The 26,981-nt window shown below is 32.8% G+C and overlaps 4 protein-coding genes and 1 non-coding gene across 7 annotated transcripts; 2 read left to right on the top strand and 3 right to left on the bottom strand.

Annotated features, from left to right (window-relative positions):
• TRNAD-GUC lies at positions 179-250 on the top strand. The gene has a single exon. It is a non-coding gene; the product is annotated as a tRNA-Asp (tRNA).
• Positions 498-4,515, bottom strand: LOC109356905 (protein DA1-related 2-like). Its single transcript, XM_019600531.1, has 12 exons — positions 4,164-4,515; positions 3,680-3,837; positions 3,383-3,467; positions 3,167-3,290; positions 2,529-2,649; positions 2,303-2,386; positions 2,050-2,169; positions 1,720-1,932; positions 1,577-1,639; positions 1,349-1,464; positions 1,191-1,249; positions 498-1,072 (listed from the first exon to the last, which is right to left on the bottom strand). The coding sequence occupies exons 1-12, from the start codon at positions 4,216-4,218 to the stop codon at positions 756-758; spliced, it is 1,515 nt and encodes a 504-aa protein (XP_019456076.1). The 5' UTR covers positions 4,219-4,515; the 3' UTR covers positions 498-755.
• LOC109357387 (protein NEDD1-like) lies at positions 13,377-19,608 on the top strand. 3 transcript variants are annotated; one of them, XM_019601323.1, is made up of 11 exons: positions 13,377-13,710; positions 13,970-14,079; positions 14,786-15,046; positions 15,136-15,240; positions 15,547-15,612; positions 15,740-15,961; positions 16,814-17,377; positions 18,009-18,635; positions 18,942-19,115; positions 19,186-19,326; positions 19,437-19,608. In XM_019601323.1, the coding sequence occupies exons 1-10, from the start codon at positions 13,575-13,577 to the stop codon at positions 19,291-19,293; spliced, it is 2,373 nt and encodes a 790-aa protein (XP_019456868.1). In that variant the 5' UTR covers positions 13,377-13,574; the 3' UTR covers positions 19,294-19,326; positions 19,437-19,608. The 3 variants fall into 3 exon arrangements, with proteins under 3 accessions (XP_019456868.1, XP_019456867.1, XP_019456869.1); XM_019601324.1 differs by having other exon boundaries at positions 13,378-13,710; positions 18,009-18,348; positions 18,379-18,635; positions 19,186-19,608; XM_019601322.1 differs by having other exon boundaries at positions 19,186-19,608.
• Positions 21,002-22,557, bottom strand: LOC109357503 (uncharacterized protein At2g39795, mitochondrial-like). The gene is made up of 3 exons (XM_019601497.1): positions 22,238-22,557; positions 21,503-21,846; positions 21,002-21,392 (listed from the first exon to the last, which is right to left on the bottom strand). Exons 1-3 carry the CDS (start codon positions 22,493-22,495, stop codon positions 21,233-21,235), a joined length of 762 nt encoding a protein of 253 aa, XP_019457042.1. The 5' UTR covers positions 22,496-22,557; the 3' UTR covers positions 21,002-21,232.
• On the bottom strand, positions 23,898-26,862 carry LOC109357502 (mannose-1-phosphate guanylyltransferase 1-like). Its single transcript, XM_019601496.1, has 5 exons — positions 26,772-26,862; positions 25,588-25,720; positions 25,228-25,290; positions 24,884-25,123; positions 23,898-24,788 (listed from the first exon to the last, which is right to left on the bottom strand). Exons 2-5 carry the CDS (start codon positions 25,696-25,698, stop codon positions 24,117-24,119), a joined length of 1,086 nt encoding a protein of 361 aa, XP_019457041.1. The 5' UTR covers positions 25,699-25,720; positions 26,772-26,862; the 3' UTR covers positions 23,898-24,116.

Here is a 26,981-nt window from a genome sequence, read left to right as displayed (position 1 = left end):
ATCATGTTACATTCCATATTTTATTGAATAAGAAATTTAGTCAGGTGGAAAATTGTATTGGAAAATTGGAATGGCCATAGGGGCTTTCTGTGAAACTAATCTTTATCACCTTTGATCTTCCCTAACAAGTATATGGTATGTCCTTATAAATATATTTGAGTACAACATTGGACATCAAGTCGTTGTAGTATAGTGGTAAGTATTCCCGTCTGTCACGCGGGTGACCCGGGTTCGATCCCCGGCAACGGCGTTTATAATTTTTTACAAAATTTGTATTTCTGTGTGAACTGAAGTTGATATAATCACTAGGTTTAAGTGTTTGGATTGATGAAGTAAAAGTTAGCTTCTTGTGTAATTAATTATCATTATATATCAATTCTTTAGAGAATATTCACTGTAAAATTTGCTTCAAACAAATGTCTATATATGAGGGCTCAAGTTTCCATTAGAGAACTTTCATTATAATAAAATCACACATATAGCTCAACATGGGACACTTTTTTATTTCAGAATATTTATTTAACCAATGGTACTCAGCATTGTGAACATCATTTATGAAGTGAATTGCTTAACATGCACAATGCATAAGGAAATAACCACTTAAGAAATAAGGACAAGGCATGCATTTTCTTCATCAAATTGGAGTGAAGCTATCCTTACGGGAGCTTTTTGTCTTGAATTTGAACCATTTCAAGACCAATAACTACTTGACCAAACAAAAAGAAAGATCAAGCTTCAAGCATCCTTAATTTTTACTACATAGGAAAAAAACCAGTCAAACGAATATGGTCGAGAGTACTTCGTAAGCCATATTTATTAACAGCTTCATTAGCAGCTCTAAACCCGCCACCATAAGCTGGTGAAGAATCATTCACAATCTGGTTCATGAAAAATTCGCCAAGTTTATTTTCGACGTGGGACTTTGCACCTTTCTTTGAAGAAGAGGACGAGGAAGAAGAAGAAGCTGTTGATGGCATGTTTTGAAAGTTTGGCATTACTTCTGACTCAAGCCACATGTATGAAAGAACCTGACAAATCCCTTCTTCTACTTCAGGATTAAGGTTGCGGTAACCTACTTAATTAGATACCATAATAAGGATCAAAGTATGTGCTTAGTTCAAGAAAATTGAGATGAAAGTAATGTATGTGAGGATTTGAATATCATAAGAAGGATGAAAGTGAAGAATAACCTTTAAGGCGTAACCAAGCATGCATCAACTCATGGGCAAGGATAGCACCTGTGAGTAACCTGCATCCCATAGAAATACCAGAATTCTTATAATATTGGTTCTTCTTATGAGTACTAGAAAAATATCTGGTAGCAAAATTTCCATTGTCTATAAGTTACCTTGGAAGACCATATAGAACAAGAATGGCTGTAACTTCACTTCTTCTAATCAGCTTGTGAGGTTGAGTTCTTATCCCGATTAGTCGATGGCCTCCGATTCTCGGCCTTCTTTGTATCTGAAACAAGTCAACAATATAATATCAGAAAACAGCTGAACTATTTGATAAAAAAATTGTGACTTTGTTCATAATTGTAATAATCACAAAATAAAAAAGTTCAATATCATACACTTGTGACAGTTTGCTCTTCTGAAAGGCATAAGCCCCTTGTTTCGGGCAAGTGATGGAAACCCTGGCAAAAACCATAGAGAGTAAGATGAATTGGACTAATTAATTGACTAAAAAAACAACAAATAATGGACTTTTCTTTACATTCTTCTCCCCAACAATAGCTTCATTAAGTGCTTCTCTTTCAACCAGAAGCATGGGAACTTGTTGATCTATTCTCATTTGCATTCCTTCATAATAATCTCTGATAGAATGGTAAAGAGGTTGACAATCACCAGTGTCCATTATAGCAGATTCCATGCACTCTAAGCACAAACTACGCCCGTCTTCCAGTCTATAGTATTTTATATTCCGAGGCTTCAAGGAAGCGATAGCAGTAACCAAAAAGAATAAGAAGATTCAGATAAATGTCCATTTTACCAGTTCTGATAAAACTAATTATTAGGCAATCTAGAATACCAGTTAGATTAGTACCTCCAATCTTTCACAACTGCCGCAGCGAGCTGTATTATCATATTCGTGTGATGGACAATACTTTTGGGACCAAAAAGGGTGGCACCTATACTCAATCAAACCAGCAGAATTGACAGGAATCTGAAAATTAAATAAAAATATCACAACTTTTAATATAGATCCTCATCAACTGTGAAGATGATAGGCCAATTTATCATAAAAGGGTGATAATAAAGCAGAACAATTTTAATAAGCAAAGGCAGAGTAAACTTACAAATTGGAAGCAAACTTCACATTTTGGGTGTGTCAACTCCTTAAAACAGTCCTTATGATATGGATGCTTCCCTGATAAAGAAAACTTAAATCGACATGAACAAAAAAGACAGTCAGATGGACGAAAGAGAAGTGTCAAAATCAAAAAATTTGTGGCATGATATGCATAGCTTTGGAAGTTTAAAAATGCTGAAGTATCGGTGGCATTTCGAAGAGGATGAAACTACCTCGCGCTCAGTGATCGGGTAACAACAAGAGTGACAGCGAAAGCAATCTGGATGAAAATAAGAATCCATGCAGCCCAAACAATTTCCGTACAGTATCTCCTGATTGCAGCCGCCACATATTCTGTTTTTCAATGGCAAAATACACATTATCAGTTGCAAATGGTGCCAAAAGACCATGCTCTTTGTTAGAAATAAAATCATTTTTTGTATCTTCATTTAACATCTTAAAGAGAGCTATAAAGTCCTGTTAGAACTATAAATTGGATTATTGTATTGTGCTTTTACACTTTTCAAATTTGTTTAGAAGGGTATAATGAAAGAAGAGCTTCTGATTGCTTAAGAAACTTCATTCCTTGAAACAAAAAAGAAATGATGTAGCAGGACCATTATATATGATTTAAAGCCCTTTATCTTCATAGATAGTAAACATAGACTGTGTGGTCAATAAGAATAAAAAATGATTAACCATATAATGAAGAGATAGATACACACACACATAATGCCAAAGAAATATGGACTTATGAGCATGAGGAAAATAAAAAAGTGATTTTCACTAGAATAAAAAATGACTAATTGGAAACACTTGATGTTTGGAATTCACATATCAGATACAAGATTTATGAGAGCAAAGATTTGACCTATAATCCCTTGGATAATATGGTGCAGGAGCATATGGAGGGTATGTAGAAGAGTCCAAGCTATCCTCTAGTCCCTTTGAGTAATCTTCATCAGTATCTATCCCCCAATCATATCCTTGATGGGCTAATAGAAAGAGAGAGAAAATGATCTATGATCAGAAAATACCATGAAAGCTAGAGAACAAACACTTTTTTCTTTTTAAATTTTGTCCCTACCATTTGGTCTCTTTAAATCTTCTCCTGGAGAAAGTTCCATTGCATGGCCTAGCTCTTTTTCTTTCAGAGATCTAGCACGATCATCCTGATTACAATATACATTATTTGTGAGGGTAAATAACCCAAAGTAATTATTTCATTTCCATTTATAAATTTATTGATGACATGCTTCAGAAACTTAGTCAAAAGGTGTCTTTATTAACTTTTGGTAAAGTAATAGTGATGATATTTATGACAAGGTCAATAATAAGAATATGTATCATTGAAGAAAACAGAAAACCAGAACCAGTTTCTCACCGAGGCTCTAGATGGAGCACGCCAACTCATGTTTTCTTCTGCAGGCTCAGGTAGATGATGACGACCAACCCTTCCTCTATTGGACCCACCTTTGAAAAGCTTACTAAGCCATTTCATGAAACCAAACTTTCTCTCTGAGTGTGAAGAAGAAAAATCCCCTGCTTGCCACCAAAATTATCAACATGCTAAATCAGAAAGAACCACTAAATCATAATATAAATTTATAAACCAAAGTTTAAGTATCAAATCAACATAAAAGACTTGAAATTCAAACAATAGTTTCATTATGGTTAGATAAGTTTTTGGAACCATATGCAAAGTAAGTTAAGACTTAAGGAACTTTGATAATACCCTTTTGGTAAAATCAACAGAAAAGATTTAAATATTAAAACATAGCTTCATGGGGTCAATATTAATTTTTCAAAATCCAATTTTTATTTCATGGGTTGAAGAAAAAGCAGCAATTTTGATGGGGAATACTTACTACCGCCGCCGTATATACATGGATGAGAAAGGTGATTAACATCAGAAGAAGCCATAATGATGAAAAAGCTATGAAGCTATGTGTATGAATGGAAGTAGTGAGAGAGGATAAAAGGGAAGAAGAAAGAAAGAAAGTGATGGAGAGAGAAAGGAAGGGAGAGAGATGAAGAAGAAGAAGGGCCATTGAAGAAGGAATATGAAGAGGTGGTGGGTGTAAAGAATCTTAGAGATTCTTGGCTTGGCTAAAGCAATGAAGAGAGAAAGATGAGAATCTTGTGATAAGGAGAATATATATTATAAGTAAAACGGTGGTGGATTGGATTGTTGAGAATCAAACATGGTTCAGAAAGAGAAAGAGAAAGAAGAAAAAAAGAACAAGTGTTGTGCTGTGTTTGCACGCATGCATGAAGCTAAAGCTGAAGCTGAAGCTGGAATTGGAGAGAGTGTGTGTATGCAAAATTATGCCTTTTTGGTTTGAATTTGACTTTCCTTCATATTAAAGGTCAACTTCTAACTATTTTGCCACAAATGTTTTCTTATATATTGCCTCCATAAACTTGACACTTTTTCCTTGTTTGTAGTCAAAGTTTTATGTAGAATTTTTTGTTGTTGTCAAGTTATTCTTATAACTAAACAATTTGAGTGGAATGGAAAATAATTTAATTTGGAATAACAATTTTTGACAAATGTGGTACTCAAAAATTTAGCTGAGTTTCTATTTTCTTTAATCAGTCTAAAATTATTTAAATAGTCTCATAAAAATAATAAAGATTTAAGTATTACATGTTTATTCCTTTTATGCTTAGTAGTAAATATTAACTTTGTTGTGTTGTGATTTTTTTTTATTAGAATAAGTTTGTCTCTTCAAGAAGATACTAATAATTTAAATTCTAAAATAAATAATATTCCATCGATTCATTTCTTTTTAAAGATAATGTAAAGATATTCTAATTTGACTAAAACATACATTTATTTCAGAAGAGAAATAAAAAAAATATGATTAATCATTGAAGGGTAAAATTATTGAATAAGAATATAATTGGAGGAATAAAACTTTGACTAAATATTGAAATTTTAAAATAATTAAATTTTCAAAACGAAAAAGAAATCCTAAAATAACAAAAAAAAATAAGAAATGGAAGGATAACAATGTTGGGAATTTACCATCAAAACACAACATACTAGGTAAGCAACTAACTCTCATTTTCGATTTCTGTCAAATCTATGAAAAATATTTATTAAAGAGAAAACAATTTTGATAACCTTTGCAAAACGTAATGATGTTAAGCTAATTCTTTAGAATTTGTAATGCAAATGATATTTATTTTAATATGCAATGAGGAGTTGAAGACAATAACTAATTTATGATCTTGATTCTTGATAACAGTCAACGCCAAATGCCATTTTAAAGTCTATGAGGATTAGTAAAATATTTATATGTGCTTCTTTACATGGTCAATGAATGTTTTATCATTAAAATGAAAAAATAAGTACCAGAATATAAAAAGAGGTGGCAAACTATAGTACAATAATATCATAAATATATTTTTTCTCAAGGAAAGCTATAGAATATAAAAACTATATACTTACGGGTCATTTTCGTAGGATTGTTTGTTTCAAGATAAATAAGGAAATAATATAAGAGAAAAAAGATGTATATACTGATTTTGTAAGAGTTTTATACGATATCATTACATTATTCATCATTCATTTTTAATTATTATTGACTTTAAAAACAATAATTCAAATGAAAGATAAATAATGTACTGATTATGTATAAATATTTACACTGTTTAAATGTTACACACATAATATAATATAACAACAATCAAATCTACCATACTATTGACTTACATAGATCAAATAATTCATAATAATCTATCTAAATTATGTTTACCAATAAAACATTGTTAAATAGGAATATTTAACAAATTTAATTGATGTACTAAAGGTGAAAAAAATCCGATAAAAAGAACAAAAATCAATCTTTTAAATATATAAAAAAAGTAGAGGATGCAGTATAACGTTGTTATCTGCTAATAGACCTTGACACAATTCACTTATACCGCAAATTCACTCTCTTTTCCAAATTCCATTCATACGCTACGAGTATAAATCGTCATCCTTTTATTCTTTCTAGCATAGCAAACCCTTTTGTGCTGTTTTTCTTCTATTTGATATGCCATGCAATAAACCAATTAAAAAATTTAAAAGTTTCCTTCATCATACGCAATTCAAACAGAGGGAATAATCTTATCAGTTACTACGTATTAGGAATATGAACTAGGAAGATAAACATGTCTTCTTTAACAAATTCAACAATGTATAGGAAATTTTGTAGAGAATATATGTAAATTTAGGTTGTTGAATATTGTTATATTTTAATATATAGATAAGCTGAAGAAGCATAAGCATAATTAATAGTGTAATAGCAAAGGAAAATGCACATAATAGGCCAACAACAAAATATCATTTTATTCCAAAGTTTGGACGGCCGAAGAAATTAATGGATAAATAAGTGATGGTGCGATATTCTTCAAGTTGCAAAAATGCCTTTTATGATTTCAACTTTCAGTACATATTTCCATGCAAACCATGGTAGAGGAGAGAGTAAAAAACTAGTAATATTGACAAGAAAAAAAGATTTACATGTCCCGAAAGCATATCTTCGATCATGTTTTATTTTAATAAAATTTTTGACACCTAATAAATCTGTAGAGGGGGCACTGAAAGCTATGAACTTGAAAAGCCAAGAGTAAAAGAAAAAGCATTTTTCATCGAACAAAGAAAAGATAAAAAAGGCATTTTACAACCATGTTGAGTTCCTTTTTTGGTTGTCAACTTGTCATATGCACTCCTAGATTCATTAACTAAATAATTGGACATGGTAAGTTGTAGAGTCCAGTCACATTTTTTCTTAGCCAGCCATGTGGACATAAAGTTGGGACCAATTATATTGTTCTCCGAGAAGTCTGGTGCGAAAATATATCTATATGGAGAAAACTAGTAAAATATAAATAATGTATTAAAAATTTAATTTAATTAAAATTTAGATATAAATAATAGTATAAATATTGTCTCTAAATATGACATGTTATCACTATAATACAATGCAAAGGAATAATTATTTTCTTCTATTTTTATTTTTTGATATAATGAAATGTATATTCAACTCATGTGTATGAAAATAATCTTTTTTGGTGTGCATGGGCTGTTTCAATGAAATAAGATTTTAACATTTAGTCTAGTATGATACTCAATGATCTAGTAAGACCTTATACAAATTCATATCTTCTTCGGTACTAGATGAAGATTGCGACATATTACACAAATAAATCAGTAACATATATGATTTGGAGTTATTTTTTAATAAAAAAATTAAATTAAGAAAGCTCTATTTCTTCCCATATTTCAATATTGAAAAGAAACTGAAGTCACCTTATATAATATAATTAAATCAACGTCGCATTAATGAGGGATATATATTAATCGATTGACAAAGTTCCTCTACACCGTTAATGAAATTTTGGAAAGGTTGGTTGATAGCATGGTACCTAATTCTATTTATTAAATTGAAATGATTCTTAGGAATAGCTCTTTTCGAAAGGGTGTTTTATCATATATATATATATTATATATATATATATATATAATTAGTGAACAAAAATGGTTGGTACTTTACTCATTTAGTTTTACATGGGAGAAAGATGACCTTGTAGAAAATCAAATCATCAATATTTTTTTACAAGTATCAAATCTTCAATATTAATATTACATCAAAGCCTTATTAAAGGTTCAGGTCATTGGCAATCGAGCTATAAGCATGTTGGTAATTTGCTCTTATATCTTTGATGTGAAGCATCATGTTTGGTTGTTACAACAGGATAAAGTGGATGTCTTTCTTTGATCTGACAAGTAAATATGTGTCTGTAATCTTCAAATTGAGTTTTTTGGCTTATAAATCAGGTCTATGACTTAAAGTAGTGAAGCATATCTGCTGAAATATCTTCTTAATTTAGCAGCCTTATGCTTTTTCCTGTAGCTTAACCAGAAAAGTTCAAATAAATATTAAAATGAAATCAAAGGAAGGAAAAAAGCTATTTCATCCTCAAATCTCATTTTTAGATTTTCTATGCTAGAAAGACATAATATCTGAGTCAGACCACATGTTTGGAAGCATCTTGAAGATACCTACTTCCCACTTTTTCTTAAAATAGTATTAGCAAGTTAGTTGATATATATTGATATAGGTCATAAAAGGTTGATCGAAATGAAGGAGCATTCTCTGTCCCTAAAAAGTATGTTTCTATGTATTAAGCCAATTAAATACCACTAAATAATATAAAAAAATTATTTTATAATTTTGTGATTTTTCTTTTTAAATGGATGACTATTTCCTATTAGATTAGGATACAATAAAATATAAAAAAGTAGACAGGTGAACCTCATTCGACCGAAATACATGCCTCTAGTCTTCTTTTTCTTTTTTGGTACGTCATCATCCATCTCTAATATAAAATCTCAAAATATTTGTTTTCACAAAACATGCTTTTAGTTTCTTAGTTAAAGAATAAGGCATAAGTTGTGAGGATCATAAAAGAAATTGTTGACATAGAAGGTGTTAGACTTGTGTCCAAGCACTTATTGTTGAGTAATTGTCAAATTAAAGTAGCTTCTTCAGACAACTGCCATTGTTCCTCTTTCCTAGGATTTGTCTAATGATCTTACAGATTTTTCCTTTGTTGGAAATCAAATATTTTAATACAGACACAAAATTTAAATTGTGACGGGATCATGGTTTAATTGTTTTTATCATAACTGCAACAATATGTTCCGCAGTATATCTGCTATTCCATTTTTTGTATGACTTCATGTACCATCGTTTTGATTAGTTGAAAAAATAATATTTAAGTTAAAGTTATAATTATTAAATATTTTTTCTAATCTATTATATTTTCTGGCACATGAAGTAACATAAGAGATTGAGATAACAGATGTGAACTCCATATAAAGTGTAATATTTCAAGCTAAACATTATGGACAAAAAAACAATCATTTGGGAATTTTAGATAAAATCAAAATCAATCTTCTAGTAATTACTAAAGAAGCACAAATGAGGAAACAAATTTTATAATATTCTTGCAATGTGACAATTGAGAAGCGGGAAGAAACAATAAATTTGTCATGTGCATGCATGCAACCAAAGTTTATATTGACAAAAACGATGATCTTTTGATCTGCCCAAAGAAAACTTTCATTCTTGTTATATATTTCCAATCAGTAGTTTGTATTAACTTTTGCTAACAAAACATAGTGAACTTGCAGAAGGAACATGACAAAAGCAAATATGTATAATCTATCATTCTTTTAGCATTATCCATCCCATCTTTGAGAGAGATATACAGACACACGTTATTAGTTTATTCTAGAGCAATGACAATGTTGGTTTAGTGGACTTGGAATTCCAAACAGAATTTATTAATTGATATATTCATTTATTTTTGGGTTTCGTTTGAGATCAAGTACAGAATTGATGTTACAATTTGAATCACCTCAAAAGATTTAAGAAATTCAATATACAGAAAAGGGTTGTACTTATTTATAGTCATGCTTAAGATTTGAGAACCAAAACCATCTGAAAAAAAAAACATGGTCCAATAATCTTTGCAGATGAACAAAAGTTGATGCACAAAAAATATGCATTTGTGGCAGAAGATAAACATGTTGCACCACTTATTACTTGTGTGATTATGTCTCATGTTAAAACTTGAAAGATAGACGGATATAATCACTCAACACATGAATAATTATATAAAAGTGCATTATAAGTACAAAATGCTACAATCTTGATTTTTGAACTTGAAACACAGACTTCTTGCTTGCCCTATTCAATTAAAGCTCATGAGTCATGAACTAAACAACAAACCTTTCAATAATATCCCAAATGTTATACAAAATAAACAGCCATGCTAGTTTATTTTTCTGTTTTCTTTTTCATTGAAATAAATATTATATTCTCCAGAATGACTCCTCTCCTAAAGAGAAAAATTGTTACTTTTACTTTTTTTTATAAAAGTAAAAATATCATTAAATTATATTCAAATGATAAAAATATCACACTATATTATTTTTGTTTGTTTTTATATACTTTTCTCTCTATTAGAGAGGATCTTTACTTTATTCCCTCTGAAAGGAGAGTGGAAGAAAAAAGGAGAGAAACTCAGAAAGCATGAAGCAGAGCTGGTTCTATTTGAAGAATCACTAGGGTTTGAAACTGTTAAAGAAATCCATTTTGGAAGAATCACTAGGGTTTGAAACTGTTAAAGCCATGGACCTATCTAGTTAGAGTTGACATTCTTTCCAATATCAGAGGTCTAATATGAGATGGAAATGTTAACACGTATCAGAAATAAATTTAATTTTATTTATGGTCCAAATTTTAAATTATTTTTAAATAAATAATTATTAAACGTGATGATGAAACTTGTGGTGTGTTATAGTCCACAATTTTGAACTTTTGGGCTAGTGGTTGTGGTTCATTTCATTCATAATAATATCATATACTTAAATTAGCTATTTTACATGCTTGTTCATTTTTATCGCGTATTTCAGTTTACTCAAAATTACGTGGAACATATATTGTTGAGAGAAGGGTATCATGGAAAAATCCAAATTTAATTAGCATTGTATAGTATGGTAAGAATGAAATTAAACGTAAAGGAACTAGTTTCCAATGTCACATACATTAACATTTTACAAATTAAATGGTCTTTGCCAAGAAATGAGGTAACAATTGGGATCTACTTCAGAAATAATTAATGTCCAATTCCTTACAATTTTCTATTTGAGTAAATTATATTGAAAACATTCGGGTGTAAAACAATGTCAAACCAAATATCCAATAAGATTTAGCTCTCTGGAGGTGAAATTTAGTTTAATAATGTAGAGCATCAATATGTAATGTATGTACACAAATCATAGAGATATGTATAAGTAAAAGATAGATAGATAATATGTGTAGTTTCATTATTCCTCACACTATCAATGTAATTTTATCTTTTTATTTTTATCATGTCATTCATAATTTTACACCTAAACTAGTTTGATATGCGTGATAGTATAAGGCCTAATAAGGTTCTCCTCTTATACATAATAGATTTTGATGCTATAATATATCATAATATATACATGATAGATTTAACATTATAGCATAATATTGTACCAAACATTATATTTGATCAAAATCTAATATAACATATGCATAATAGATTTTGATACTATATAATGTTTAGCATGATAATAATATACATGTACAATACCAAACATTATAGCATATATTTCCTATGAATTCTCGCAATACATGAAAAAAGAAACTCATTTGAGATCTTAATTTTTTTATAGTATTAATCTGATACCTACAAAATTAAAAAACTCAAATAATTCCTAAAAAATTCAATTATAAGTTAAATTAACATTTCTAGGTATTTTTAGGACTAATTTACTCAAGAAAAAAAAGAGAGAGTGTAGGAGCAAAAAGAAACCTGGAAGACCTACACTAAGAAAAGAGCAATACACTCTTGTCCTTGTTGTTGAGAACTAAGAATATAACAGATAACAGAAGAAAAAGTGTTTGAGTATTGTTAATCATCACTGAATTGCGTCGAAGCCCCTATTAAGATTTGCGCTATACCCATTTCCTATTTTTGTTTCATCAATATTTTTCGGGTTTAAAGTTGCTATTTTTTTCTAATTGCATTCTGCTGGGTATCCTTTATTTGTTGCAAGTTTGTCCTTTTAGTTGCAAGGTATCCTTTGTTGGTTGCTAGGAATATAAGAAAATGTCTCTTTTTTGTTCTTCAGTTTGCATGTGTTGCTGATTCAGAATATAAGAAAATGACATACTTTGCACTGAAATCTCTTCATAGCATTAGAGTATCAACTACATTCAGGGAGCATTTAAACCAGTTTGTGTTGATGATTATTCTAGCCAGTTATATTGAGATAGTAAAAGATGCCATTTGATGGATTTTATGGTTTTCTATTGGTTTGTATTTTGTACTTTTAGATTAAGATCTTATGCTATTAGCATTGCAGAGCTATTGATTTTACCTAGTTAGGAAACATCTATTTTTTGCTTTGTTTGCTTGGATTTGAAGGAATTTCAGATTGACTGATATTCCAAGCAACACAATGCTTTTTCTTGGCTCATACCAAGAGACATAAGTTAGACTGTGTTAGTTGGCATATCCACCTTCAGGATGTTAATTTATTTATCCACTGGAACTTGAAATTTATTAACACCAACTTCACCCATAAAAGATAAAACAATGAAATACTTGACATGATTATAATGTGAGTTTATATTTATTTTCATTTGGATTATTTTGTTCAAGAGATAATCATAGTTATGAGTGATGGAAAAACTTTTCATTATGAGTGCAAAAGTATTACATCCTTATTTATTTGGTTATTTGATGTCAGCAGTATAGCCATTGCATCAAAAGGGCTAGAATCATAATATCAATATGTTGGTATCACTATAAGATCAATGGTTTAATACTTTAATTTTTGTAAGCAACATTTGTCGAAAGACAATCATGTATCTTGAAAAAGATTATTTTTTATCTATGAAATGTTGAATAACGTCACCCATAAAATAGAATTTTTTATAGAGAAGTTATTAGGTAATGTATAAAAATAACGTTTTAGTTTTACAATAAATTTGAAAATTGAAACTTTAAATAGTGTCATTAAGTTACTTTTCATCCAATAGTAAAACAGGAAAACACACTTTACTCCTAAAATAATTATTTAGACATTCTGGTGCTAATTTTAGTTCTAAAATTTGCTTTGGAATTTTTCCCATAAGATAAGGACAAAAAAAAAGAGAATATATGAATTTGTTACTCTATCAATATATATATCCATGATTTATGTTTTACAGTGAAGTGTACAGATGTTACACTTAAAAAAAAAAATACACATATGTTCTCTTATAAATTATACCACTACATATATTTATAACTGTGAATAATTTAAAAAATAATTAATTATTAATTTTGTAGAAATATTTTTTCAACCAATCTTAGATTTGTACTACACACAGTTGACACAATTTAAGATAGAATAGATGTCCCAGTAAAAAATAAAGGAGAGTGATTATAAAGCTTGTACCCGGTTCCCACCCAGGTGATGATGGCTATGATATAAAAGGCGCTCACTTTCTATAACTTATTAGTTCAAAATTTTCCAAACTCTGAACCGTTGTAGGGTTTCTCATTTCTAAATCCAAATCGAAAAATGTTGCCACCGATTTCTCCATAAAACCGTCGAATCCAACTCCGATCTCACACGACTCTCTTTACCACTGACATTTTCTCAAACTTAGTTGGAAAGTTTTAGGGATCCGTCAATGGCGTTGTTGGCAGCAAGTGGCGGCGACACCGTGAAGCTTTTTGATGCTTCCGTCAAGCCCGGTGATCCTTGCACCCTCAGCTTCACCCCTTACCCTGGTTCTCAAGTCAATTCTGTGAAGTGGAACCACACTAGTGAGTTTCTCAATTGCTTTATAGGGTTTGCATCTCTACAAATTGTGCTACATTAAAATACTTAGCTATTGGTGATTTTGTTTGATTCTCAGTCTGTGTTTAGATTGTGTTATTTTGTGTTCAAACTCGGTTATAATCAAAATCCTAGTGAGAGCTTTTGGAAAAAAGTGACTATTTCCTAAAAATTTAGCTGAACAAAAAATGTGTTAAGACTACATGGTTCTTACTTTGTTTTTATGAATTTTGGTTTCTTCAACAGATTTGGTTGTGGCCAGTGCTGGGGATGATAAGATCTCGTTGTGGCATAAGAATGGGAACAGTATGGGAACCATTCCCGTTGTTGGTACTGATAGTGGAGACGGTATTGAGGTAATTTCTGCTGTTGGGTTTGGACTAGGTGGAGTTTTATGCACAAAATGACAAAATAATGAACACGTGCAAATCTTAAAACCCTCACATGAGGTCTACTGATGCTAAATCATGGCCTTGTTTAGCATTGTCTCAAGTGGTTGTATTTAGAATTAGAATTGAAGTCACATTAAATGCAATGTTATAATCAATATAAGCTTGTATTTGAAACTGAAAACTCTTGCCGTGACCCTTTGATTAAAGAATTTATGCATATGGGGGAAGACTGCCCTGTTCTGTCAAAGTTGGACACTTGGACCTTTTCTTTTTCTGAATTTGTCAGAGGCAACAAAGGCAGGGAAGCCTTTTTTGTAGAATACTTTCATGTCATCTTTCGGGTATCTGTTCCAACTTTTTCGGAGCTGCGATAGAGAAGTGGCCAAAATTTCAGTCTGGCCTTGCATTGCAATTAGAGTTACTTTACTGCATAAGTTCTTTACAACAACAACCAAGTTTAATCCGACTAGGTGGGGTTGGTGACATGGATCAAACTACATCATAATACTCTATCATAGATCATGTTAACTGCATAAATTCTTTATTTTGTTGTAATTATCTGGTCATTCCTTAGTGTTAGTGGTCCTGATAGTAACATGATTCCAGCTCAATCAAGCACTTCCTTTTTTTTATCTCTCTGGGTTACTTCATGCTGTTTGCCCGTGTTCAGGAATCTATATCAGCTATCAGCTTCAGCACCAAGGCATCCAGATACATGTGTTCTGGAGGAAGTGGTCAAGTTGTAAGGATATGGGATTTGCAAAGGAAGCGCTGTATTAAATGGCTGAGGGGTCACACCAATACTGTCACAGGTGTGATGTACAATTGTAAAGATGAACATTTGGCTTCTATCAGCCTTAGCGGGGACCTTATACTTCATAACCTTGCTTCTGGGGCAAGGGCTGCAGAACTCAAGGATCCCAATCAACAGGTTTTTCTGCTTTGTTGAAACTTCTTCTAGGTGCTTGGCTTTGCATCAGTGTGTGGACTAACCTCTCATCTTTGAAATTGTAAGACCAGATGTTGAGAGTTCTTGATTATTCTCGGGTTAGTCGTCACCTTCTAGTGACTGCTGGTGATGATGGGACAGTACATTTGTGGGATACAACCGGTCGTAGCCCTAAGGTATGCAATAGCCTTAAAGCAGTTGTACTCCGCCCATATTAGAAGCAATTAATTGGTCTTCTCCGTTTAAAATTCTAATAGTGAAAAACTTATACTTGTAACATCTTTCTCCTTATACAACCTTCATAATAATATTGTAGTCAATTTCATAGCATTGTAGTTCAAAGAATTACGTCTTTCTGTAGCAAGTTCTTCCTTTCTCAACTTTTTTATCTTTATTTTATTATTATGTCAAGTGAATCTTTTTGATTTGACTGGCCGTATTCATTTTCTGTTTCTTTTCCTTTTGTTTTTTGAAAAAATAAGGTTTCATGGTTGAAGCAGCATTCTGCACCAACTGCTGGTATTAGCTTCTCTCCATCCAATGACAAGGTCTCATTTTTCATGGCTTGTTTTAATTTTATATACATACTTTGTGACACTATTTCATCCTGCTGTCCACTACCTTTTCTTTGAGTTGGGGTAATTTTACTTTCTGACATCTTTCTCCCATTTACAGATCATTGCTAGTGTGGGTCTTGACAAGAAACTATATACTTATGACTCTGGTTCTAGAAAACCATCAGCTTGCATTTCTTATGAAGCTCCTTTCTCTTCATTGGCTTTTAGAGATGATGGTTTAATGCTAGCTGCTGGAACTAGCAATGGCCATGTGGCATTCTATGATGTTCGAGGAAAACCAAAACCTTTTGTTGTTCTTCACGCTTATGGTGGTTCAGAGGTAAGTTTTGCTTCATCTACAATGTTTTGTCTTGATTTGCGTGGTTTAATTCATTCCCTGCTTGTTGGTTATTGTTTAATATTTGTCCGAGCTGACAAGATGGTCTAACAGAAGTAGTAGCACTTGCATAATGCTTAATTTATCTTGTAAGTTTGTATGTACAACTAACTTAGAATATGAAACTACCCAAGCTACTTTAAAGTTTTAACTTCCCAAATTACTTGATGTCTCTCAACCCTTGATTGGTTAAAGATGGCATTATAAGATAATAGATATACAAGATTGATTAACTTGTGGCTCTTTGGTTTCGATTGCCTTCTTAGTAATTCCTTTGATGTGTTATAATGGATGAGCAAGCTACCTTATTTTTGTCTGATAATAAATATGCATGCTATGTCAAATTTATGAAGTCTCTAATCATAGCATACTGAGTGACATATAGATAAGTACTAAGCATGTTTTTCTTGAGTCTGTTATGACCAACGGCTAGTACCTGCTTTCCTAATTTTAATTATTTGAGTAATGCTGCCTTAGCGTTTCTTCCTTCACAAATCTTTGTTAATTGAGTCTTTATTAATGTTCTTAACTTTTATTGCTCTAAAAATATATTATGCAATAATGTGTTTTCAAATTAGTAGAGGTCAGTAGCTTATAGAGATTTCCATTTCTATATATCATTTCCCAACTGCTTTGTTATGTAGTTAAAGGGTGTCCTATATCATTAGTCATTCATGAATACTATAAAATGAAAATGTTTTAAATTAAACAATAGTCTCTAGCACTCCGATTTATGTTTGTGAATTTAGTATCTTATTTTTATTTTTTACTCTAAATTATCTTGGCTTGCAACAGGCTGTTACTAGTTTATGCTGGCAAAGGTCAAAACCTGTTATTGTTAATGAAAGGAGTTGCACTCCTGAGATTGCTCTTATGGGGGATGCAGTTGAAGATTCAATCCTTATGCCTGATCCTCTACCTTCAGCAACTTCTTCAAGCATTTCTGTATCTACATCGGTGTCCACTACAAGGAATCCTGGTCGTTTGGGTGCCTCCCTTGAAGCATCTTCACTTACCACGTCCAACAGTGAATTTTCATCGACCTCACTAAATGTGTCTGCTGGAGAGGAAACACCGCATCGGACTTCTTTATGGCCAGGTGGAGCACTGTCAAGATTGCATGCTCCACGTTCTAGTTATAACTTGAAGGACGACATGGAGGTATTCTCCCCTCTTGTGGATGTTCAGCCATTTACACCCTCAATGTGGGATGAAAGTGGAACAAAGAAGGATATGTTTGCAGATAGAAAACCTTCAATGATGTTGTTTCCATCATCTAGTCGAAGATTTCCCAATTCAGAGGAAGGAAATATTGATCACCCAATATTAGATTGGAAATCAGGCTCAATTGCCAAGCAGGTTCTTTTCTCCCATGGCCCGTATTTTGAATTTAATTTATCTGGGAAATATAAAACCTTAAACCTTCAATTCAAAACCCAAACATTTATATCCTGTCATCTACTTAAACAATGTTGCACCTGAATTCCCTAATTCACAGTGGGATGCAAATTTGGTTGTTGATAAAAGCTGTATGATTGGAATTCTTAAATTGAAATGTCATTTTTCTTCCTTCCTTTTCCCCTTGCTTATAATATTCCATTGTTGACACCTTGTCAATGGACATGATTTATGACCTAATGGAGGTAAGGCTTGGTTGTTGTATCTTAGCTCTTATTTGCACCCCCATATAAGTCACATCTTTCTTTTGATGTTTTATGCTCTTTGAGCTTGAGAATATCTTTGCAGAATTTAGTTCACGCATTTGATTTAACTGAGTCAGGGAAGGCATACTACTTAAGTACTTCTATTCGTTTTATTTGATTGATTCATCAAATCATTGTGAATGATTTCATGTTTATATGTAGCCTATTTGTTTTGAATTTTTTATTGTATCTGCTCTAGGAAGTTCCATTTGATATTTATTTTTTCCGAAGTAGATTCTTCTATTTTGACTGATTATATTGCACACTAAGTTACTTACATAATGTAGGATATAACTCAATCGTCCTTTCCACCTGTGGGCTCAACTCCTCCTCCATCTTCAAAGAATGAAGATTCTTCCATCACTCCACCAGAAGCTTGGGGTGGTGAGAAGCTATCTGATAAATATAATTTCTCTCGTCAGCCTGTCAACGCACCATCTCGTTTTGGGATGCTGCCTTCTGGTGGTCAGACAACAGGATCAATGTTTTCTGGATTGCAGGATACATCCTCATTAATGGGTATCAGCTCTTATTCAGGTTCAAGCCTAAATTATACCAATTTACGTTCCAAGGATGTTTCTACAAGCCAGGAGACTTCATTGGCATTTCCTGATCACTTGTTCTCTAATTCCTCGACTTTGTCCATCAATACAAAAACAAGCCTCGGACAGACAAATATTGATTCCCCAAGAATCGTTGATTCTCCAAGAATGTCACCTTTTCCTCGAAGATTTTCTACTTATGCTGAAAGAATCAGCACTACATCTACCTTCGGCGACGGAGTATCCCTTTCAGTTGGTTCACCCAAGATAAAGAAATCTGGAGACGAAACCAGAGATGAACTTCTAAGTAGTTTGCTGTCAAAGTCCGATATATCTGCTACGATTGAATCAAGCTCTCTACCACCAACAAATGTATGTTAATATATACAGATTAATTAGATCTGATGATTGCATTGCATATGTTGTTTGCTTGTAGAAGAGTGTAGAACATTTTTCTCTTCTCCATCATCCTAGGTACTTCCGCTTCTGTGCTTCAGACCTCGTAGTGTACAGGCCATATATAGGATTAGTTGATATAGATCTTGTTAGTTCTGATGTTACTCTGAATGCAAATTAGTTACAGAATCCATCATGACAATCTGTTGAGTGTTGATACATTTTTATGTTAGTTGCTCTAGTTTTTGTATGTTGTTTATTGATTTGTGAAATTTATGACAGGGGGTAATTTCACAACACAAAGCATCTCAATCGGATGCACAACAAGGATCTTCATTTACGCTTCAGCTTTTTCAGCGAACCCTGGAAGAAACCCTAGATTCATTTCAGAAATCCATACACGAGGATATGAGAAACCTTCATATTGAAATTTTAAGACAGTTTCATCTGCAAGAGGTGTGCATCTGGAATTAGTTTTAATTTCCAATTTTGTAATCCCTCCCTAATTAATGGTCATATTGAACAGATGGAAATGTCCACTGTGATGAAATCTATTCTGGAAAACCAAGCCGAGTTGTTAAATGAAGTGAAGTCTCTTCGTAAGGAAAACCAGCAGCTCAGACAAATGCTTTAATTGATGTGAATATAAGGTTGCAACCAAGGACAGGTGGGGAGCACTTGCCCCAAATTTTTTAAAATCAGTGTACAAAAATAAATATTCCCTTTTCCTTTAAAATTTATCTATATTCTAATTGTTCTAAGTCTTGTTTTGTGTAGATCATGGACTTGCACCACCTAGAGTTGTGTTCAAGATCGTCACTGGTTGCAACATTTTTTATTATTATTTGCAGAGTGCTTTTGTCCTATCTTGTGGTATCTGTCTGTTTCCTTTACAAAGTGGCAATTAATGTATGGCCTGTTATAGCATCTTGATTGTGGTTCTCCCTTTCAGAAGCTGGCAGTTGACCAAAAATGTCATGAGTTTCTTTTTACTGGAATAGGGCTTTGAAAATGTACAGAGAATATAAATTTTCAACTATGGATTTGTTGGTGATCTGCTCTATTTCTGGCAGATTTTATATTTGTTGAGCATCCACATGAGCTATTGTTTTCACGTCATTGTTATTATTTTGCAGTCAACAAACAAGACACTGGTTAATGTTTGCCTTTCCCAACAGACTTCATTGAATGCTAAAAGCCTTAACTTGGGTGGCTAATTGATTTTGGAATTTTAGTTATCACTGTAAGTCATTAATATATTCTATGAAATTATGGATATTGACTTTCTTCACTCACTTTTCACGGCTTTACATGTGATAGTAGTTGACAAATAATAATGGATTCATGTTTAGCATATATAATGTTATTTTTTATGTTCAGGAAGCTATACCAAATGGAGCCTTAAGTGCTTACTCACCTCCAAACCCAACCCTCTCATAACACTCTTCCATTTGGTAGATATATGTGGTTTATTCAACAAAATATGCATTGTTTTTTATGTATGACTGAAGCAAACAATTTTCAGGTGTGATTAGGCACATGAGTACAATCTTACAAATATTAAAATATATGGGTTTTTTTGGATATACTAGAATGGAATGGTTTCAGAGAGGGTAGTGCGGTTCATAAGGCTTTCTGTATCAGCTTCCTTTTTTGATCTAGAGTCTTGTGAAGACCAACATTTTGGAAAGGGTAGAACAATCATTGATGTAGTATTTGCTTCTTCCTAAGTGTTTGAGCTTCGTATGTTTGTGTAAATATACTCTACCGATTAAATCTTATGTAAGCATCTGTTTCTCCTGTAGCCAAGGCAACTTCCACTACTTATATTAATATCATCTCTTTAATTTCACCTTTTCAATGTTTTTATCTTAATATTCCACTCCTCATGACACGCTTGAATGTGGTTATCCTTTGTTCTATTCTATAGTTAAAACTATTAGAGGGTAAAAAGGGTATTAAGTCTCCATCTACAAGACACCCTTGATCCAAGCCAAAATTAAAAGTGCTCCAAATTTTTTCACAACATTATTTTTGTTAACTCTCATTTAGTTACTGCCAAATTTTCATACTATGTTCACGAAATAATGAGATAGCAAGCTTCAGGCCATTAATACTTTGGAATAGCAGGTACCAAAATAAATTCCTTATTTAGTTAGAGGAATTGCTAATAAGTACAATTTTGTTTAACTAAACCATTAGAAATCCCTCATTCTAAAATTGTAAGACAAAGGCTCTAATGCTAACAGGTAACGAGATAAACGATAATTTATTCAAAATGCGAAGGAAAACTTGAGAGCATTCGTAGAATCTGAAGGAAACAATAAACCCTTTGAGAAAGCTTTGACAAAGCAACCCCAGGAAAGGATATAGCTAAGCTAAATAGGATTACTAAGAATTTTCAAACACAATCCAATTTTAATTGCAACTACTAAACTGGGACGATCGATGTCTGAACATTCTTTTCTTGGAATGTAAGTCATTAGAACATATACGCAAATTTAGACAAAAATTCAGTATCGTCCATGCTGTGTCTTCGAAGGATGGTCTGGACGCATAAGAGATGTCCAGGCTCATGCTTCAACGAACTTCTTGAGCTTATTCAACCATCCCAAGTATTCTCTACTGTCCTTGTCGATCATGTACTCATGCAAGAAATTGGTTGCACTAGGTTTGATTCCTCTAATTTCTAAATACTTGTGGAAAGACTTTTGCAGGTTTTCATCCAATTCCCTGCCGAAGACAAATAAGGAATAAGTTCAAAATGGTCTTACTAGAACACTGAGAGAATATTAAACTATAATTAAAACTAAGATAACGAAATTAAGGGAGCAAGGCCTTACTGGAAGTCTGGTCCCTCGTAAGCAATTTGATCCTCGGGAAGTTCAGGATTCTTAACAGACAAGCTGTCAATAACAATCTCATCGGCGTAAGCCACACAATTAAATTCTAGAAAGGGTCCACCTTTCTTAGAAACACTGATTGAAAGTGGAAGGCTTGATTGAGGTGCACCCTGATTCTCTGGATCATCATCGCGATCATCATCTCGTCCTTCTCCCGTGACCAGATCAGGCATGTGAACCTCCACCTTAATTTCTTCACCTTGGTATGTTCTCTCAAGTATTATAGACTGCTGTCCGGTATTGTCAAGTATCTTAAATGGAAAATTACTCGGAACCGCGTCATCCTATTTCCCCATATAAAAACAAATTATGATTTGATCACACTACAAGCAATATAATTATATAAAGTTCAACAATTGCATAAGAGATACATAATGATTATAAATAAAGGTTGAATTATTTGAAAATGTCACTGAATTTTTCAAGAGCTAAGATATTTGGTATGAACAATTACCATACAATATTTGACCATAAAATGAAAGCTAATCAAGTGTTGGAAATACTTGAATATGAGAACCCATTTAACAAAAATTAAACTATAAAAACCTACTTAACTGTCATGTAAAACATGTAGTCATATGAAAGAATAATAACCTATGAAATAAATTATTCATATGAAATAATAGAGTAATACTATGGATATGATATACGAAATGAAAAAAAGATGGAACTCACAGTGTGATCATCGGTCTCTTCAGCACATTGAATTTCAGATTCGATGACTCGAATAAGGTTCTCATCAGACGTGGGTTTAGTCTTAACAGCTGTAGTTGAAAATTGAAACCTTGGAACCAATGGGTTCAAATTCGGGTGCTGATTGATGGCGCTGAACAAAACGGTGTGATAACTCTGATGGGTCTTTGTCAATTGACCCGTCATAGCAAGAGCCCTCGCAAAAGATCCTGACTTGCGAAGAATTGAGTTGAGCGCCATTTCTAGTTCTAGCACAAACAACAAAAACAAGGAAAGGTTTTACTAGGGTTTTACGATTGGGAATTTTCTGAACATTTAATTTATAGCATAACCTAATTGGATCTGTTGTTTGGGCCAGCCCAATAAATAAAATTTGTGTGTATGTATTGTATAATAATGGAGGTGAAGTAAGAATAATTAGTAATAAACAATAAGTTCCAAAGGAGTCAAATATTTATAAACTCAGTATAAAGTTTTGTAATATATTCATTATTCATGTGTATGTGTATTAGGAGTTGAACTATTGATATTGATGATAGTGTAAAAAACTCTTATAACTATTTTGTTATACTTTATCATTTAAATGTTAATTTTTTAAGAAAATGTAGTACCTTGTACTTGGATGAAGCTTTTCATTGGAATCATAGCATTCATCAAATATTGACCGATTTTGATTAGGTATTGTGCTTAAGCCACTCATAAACGCAATTATTGACTACATGGCTGAAAACTAAAATCACTAGGTTGTCTATTTGCTGTTATTGTCATCAGCTCCAAAAGTTTCTGCACTATGGCAAACCCATATAAACAAAAGTTTCTATTCTTTTATTAGTCTGAACTATGGCCTATGGTGCAAGTTCTGGTTTAATCTGATCCCATTTGGCATTCTTAATATTAAAATAATCACTATTCACTACCAACATGTAGTTGCTTAAATATGTCCTTTTCCCACTCAACTTTGAGTCTATGTAGGAAGAAATTGCTATAAGAACATGTACCTGCACCAAATGTTTTTGTATAGGTAAAAAATTTAATGGAGAATGAGAGGGAGGAATTATGCAACTTTCAAGTTTGAACTTATATACTCACACTTCATGTCTCACAACTTGACCACTAAACTGACTCTTAGAAACCACTATACAGGGAATGTTGATACTTTCGAGTTACACAATAAAAAGGTTACTGTAAAAGTGTAAAGTACTAAGTACATATTATGGCCCCTTCTTCACATAGTTTTGCACAAGAAATAGGAAGAACAGAATAAATCAACGCCATACTCGTTCAACCACATAATGTTGGAGATTTACCTGTTAAAAGTTTCAATTTTATAACAATGCCCCACCAACTATCAAATAGTCTAAATCTCAGCATAATATAACTCAATTCAAGCTTCTTTGTACTACCGATTACCAAAGAGTGTGTAATAATTCAGGGGAAGCATACATTATTCAACTGTAGGATTCAAATTTGGAATAGAGATGTGGTCAGTGCAAGACTATTGTTCCTAATCACTTTAGCATAACAGCACCAGTTTTCCAAGATATCATGTAACGACTGATTGTATTCATACCAGAATGGCCCAATTGACAGTTCAATTGACAGGAGATACACAAATAATTCATAATTGATTTCTACATACACATAAAAATACACATTTTTTGCACATATACCAAATTCATGCCCTTTACAAAGATATGTTCCTTATATAACGGCATCAATTGTTCTAAACGAAAAACTGTCTTCTATGCAGTCGGGAGAGTAAAAAGAAATTTAACTAAGAAAAAAGAAAACAAACAAAACAAACCTATTCCAGACTCGATAACTTACTACCCCTTCACAACCAATTTGAACAACATTAACCTCACATGACAATTTCTGGCTTCAGAATACTTGACTTAATCTCCTTGTGAGGCAAAACCACACCACCGTTGCTGTAAACCTCATCGCATACATGGACATCTTCTCCGAGGATTGTCATATTCTCTACTCGTGCCCATTGTCCAACAGTCGAATGCCATCCAATAATACTGCTGGATATGCAAGCGTGCTTTTTAATCCGTGCTCCTCGCATTACCGTGCAGCGAGAGAGCCTAACTCCTGCTTCAACAATGCAGCCAGGGCCAATAGCAACATCAGGTCCAATGAGACATCCCTCGCCAATTTTGGCAGTATCATCCACAATGACATTCCCCACAATGTGAGTGCCACTGGCCAACTTTGAAGATGACTTTTTCTTTAATGAGTCTAAGTAGAGTCTCAGGCCAGAAATATAGTCCCTTGGTTGTCCAATGTCCATCCAAAATCCAGGCAGGACCATTGCATATAGCTTTTTCTCTGATGCAATCTTTGGAAAAACCTCTTTCTCAATAGAAGTGGGTCTCAGTTCAATTCGATCCAAAACAGAAGGGTTCAACAGGTAGATTCCAGCATTGATTTTGTTACCAACAAACAACTTCGGTTTTTCCACAAATTTCTCAACCTTCCCTGAAGTCTCCTCCATCACAACCACACCATATTTCGATGGCTCATCAACCTACACAATTTGAGGGAAATTGTAAATTAAATGGTCTAATTTGTGTACATCGTCTCACATTATTGCAACCGACATTTTTTGGTCAATTATATTACCTTTGTCACCATTATAGAAGCCTCTCCTCCATGGGTTTTGTGGAACTCAATCATTTCTTTCAGTGGGTACTCACTGATAACGTCGCTGTTGAGAACAAAAAATGGCTCTCCGGAATCATCTATCAGCTTATCCCTGGCAAGGGCGAGGGGGCCAGCAGTTCCCAGTGGTTCAGTTTCTTGAGAACAAGTGATCTTGATGCCAAGCTTTGCTTCAAAATCTTTCAAGAAATTCAGCATAACCTGCAGTAGGAAGCATCGACAGCATCAAAATAAAGAGAGTTTACCCATATAAATCTCTTTAAGCATTGCACAAAAAATGTTGTAATGAGAGCCAAGATTCTTACCTCTGGTTGGTAATTAATAGCTAGTACGACTTCAGTAACTCCAACGGCCTTAAGAGCCTCAATCTGAAAAATAAGTCAAATTAAAAGGTATCAATATCAAGCCATTTTAATGGAAATAAACATACAAGATGCACCTAAAGACATATTCACGCACACATAAGAAAATTGCTTTTTCTTATCATATAGCTAGAATATACAAATCAGAGAATTCTTGTTTTTCAAAACATGGACAGAATGCTATCAAGACTAAATACGTCCGATATTGCATAGGAAAAGAATTCAATAACAGATCCTTTCCCTAATTTACAAATCTAGCATAAAGATGTAAGAGTTCTAGAAAAGAACTTAAAATAACTCTACCTGATGAAGAATCATTGGCTTGTTAGCAAAATCAACAAGAGGCTTAGGGAAGCTGAGTGTCAATGGCCTCAACCTTGTCCCAAACCCTCCGACCAGAATCAATGCTTTCATTGTGATATGCCCTTTGTTTTTCCTGTAAATTTATAAATTTAGAAGCACGTTAGTAAAAGCCAACAGATAACACAGTCCAAGATGTGAGCAGATAGGTTCCACCAAGTCCTATAAATAACGATGCTAGGAAAGAAAAAACTTGCACAGTACGCTTAAGTGAACAGCTAGCAAGTAACTTGAAACTAAGCTAATAAATGTTCTGTTGAGCTTGACATGGATCCAATTACGCGTCATTACACATAAGCTGGAAAGGAAATTAATAACACGCGAAAGGTTGCATCCTGAAATAGATTTCAATAAAACGACAAAATGGTTGCATTCTGAAGTAGGTTGCTCCATAAATGCTATCAAATATATGCCTGGATTCACAATGCATGGAAAAGGTTTGGTATTCTACATACTACATGAAGTTTAAAATATGCAGCTATTTCGTTCTCTCGATGTAATATGTTATCTTATATAGCATTTATTAAAAGGAAATCTGCTTCATAAATCATAACCCTTCAAAATAAAGCATATTTGCTTTAATTCAGCATAGGAGATATTAGGTTGGCTGCAATGGAAGAAAGTGAGCTGTAAAGGAAACAGTAATTTTCAATAAATCTCCATTTCTACAATCTAAATAGCCTACTCTAAACAAAATCCAGAACCAAAAAGGTTTAAAATTTATATGAAGCAAAAGATACTGTGTTATGTCATATTGACTAATAATTTATTTATCGAGCTGAACCTACATTTTGCAAATGAAAATTCTTGGTCCTACATATTACTCCATTTATTCTTATGGTGCAGTTCAGATAGAAATTTCAGCAAGCACGTTGCCCTCACCCCATAAAAACCGAAATCATGAAAATGGAAGTAAAAATATTGAATACATAACTGAATCCAGCACAAAAAAACGTCAAAAGAATAAAAATACTCCTAGATCTGAATAGAGAAACACTTAATATAATTTGAAATTAGATGACAAATCCAAAATAATGGAATGCATGGAAAAAACAGAGCAAAAAAAGGAACATTGCGATGATTATATAATTGAAAATGGCGAATTGATTTGTTAGAAAGAGAATGACCTGAAGAGAAAGAAAGGGTGGAAGATCCGATCCGAGAATGAAGAATTGAATTGAATTGAATTGCCTTTTAAAAGAGATTATGATATTTTATTTATATACAGAAACAGAGAAAACTGAAAAAACAGAATTCAGTCCCCGAATCTTATGAATATCCGAATCTAGCCAACCATTTTTTCGTTTACATTTATTTTGCTTTTTAATATATATATA

The sequence above is a fragment of the Lupinus angustifolius genome, chromosome LG09 (assembly GCF_001865875.1).
Source record: "Lupinus angustifolius cultivar Tanjil chromosome LG09, LupAngTanjil_v1.0, whole genome shotgun sequence".
Classification (NCBI taxonomy): Eukaryota; Viridiplantae; Streptophyta; class Magnoliopsida; order Fabales; family Fabaceae; genus Lupinus; species Lupinus angustifolius.
The sequence above is the reverse complement of the archived record's forward strand: the minus strand, read 5'-3'. Positions and strand labels throughout refer to the sequence as shown.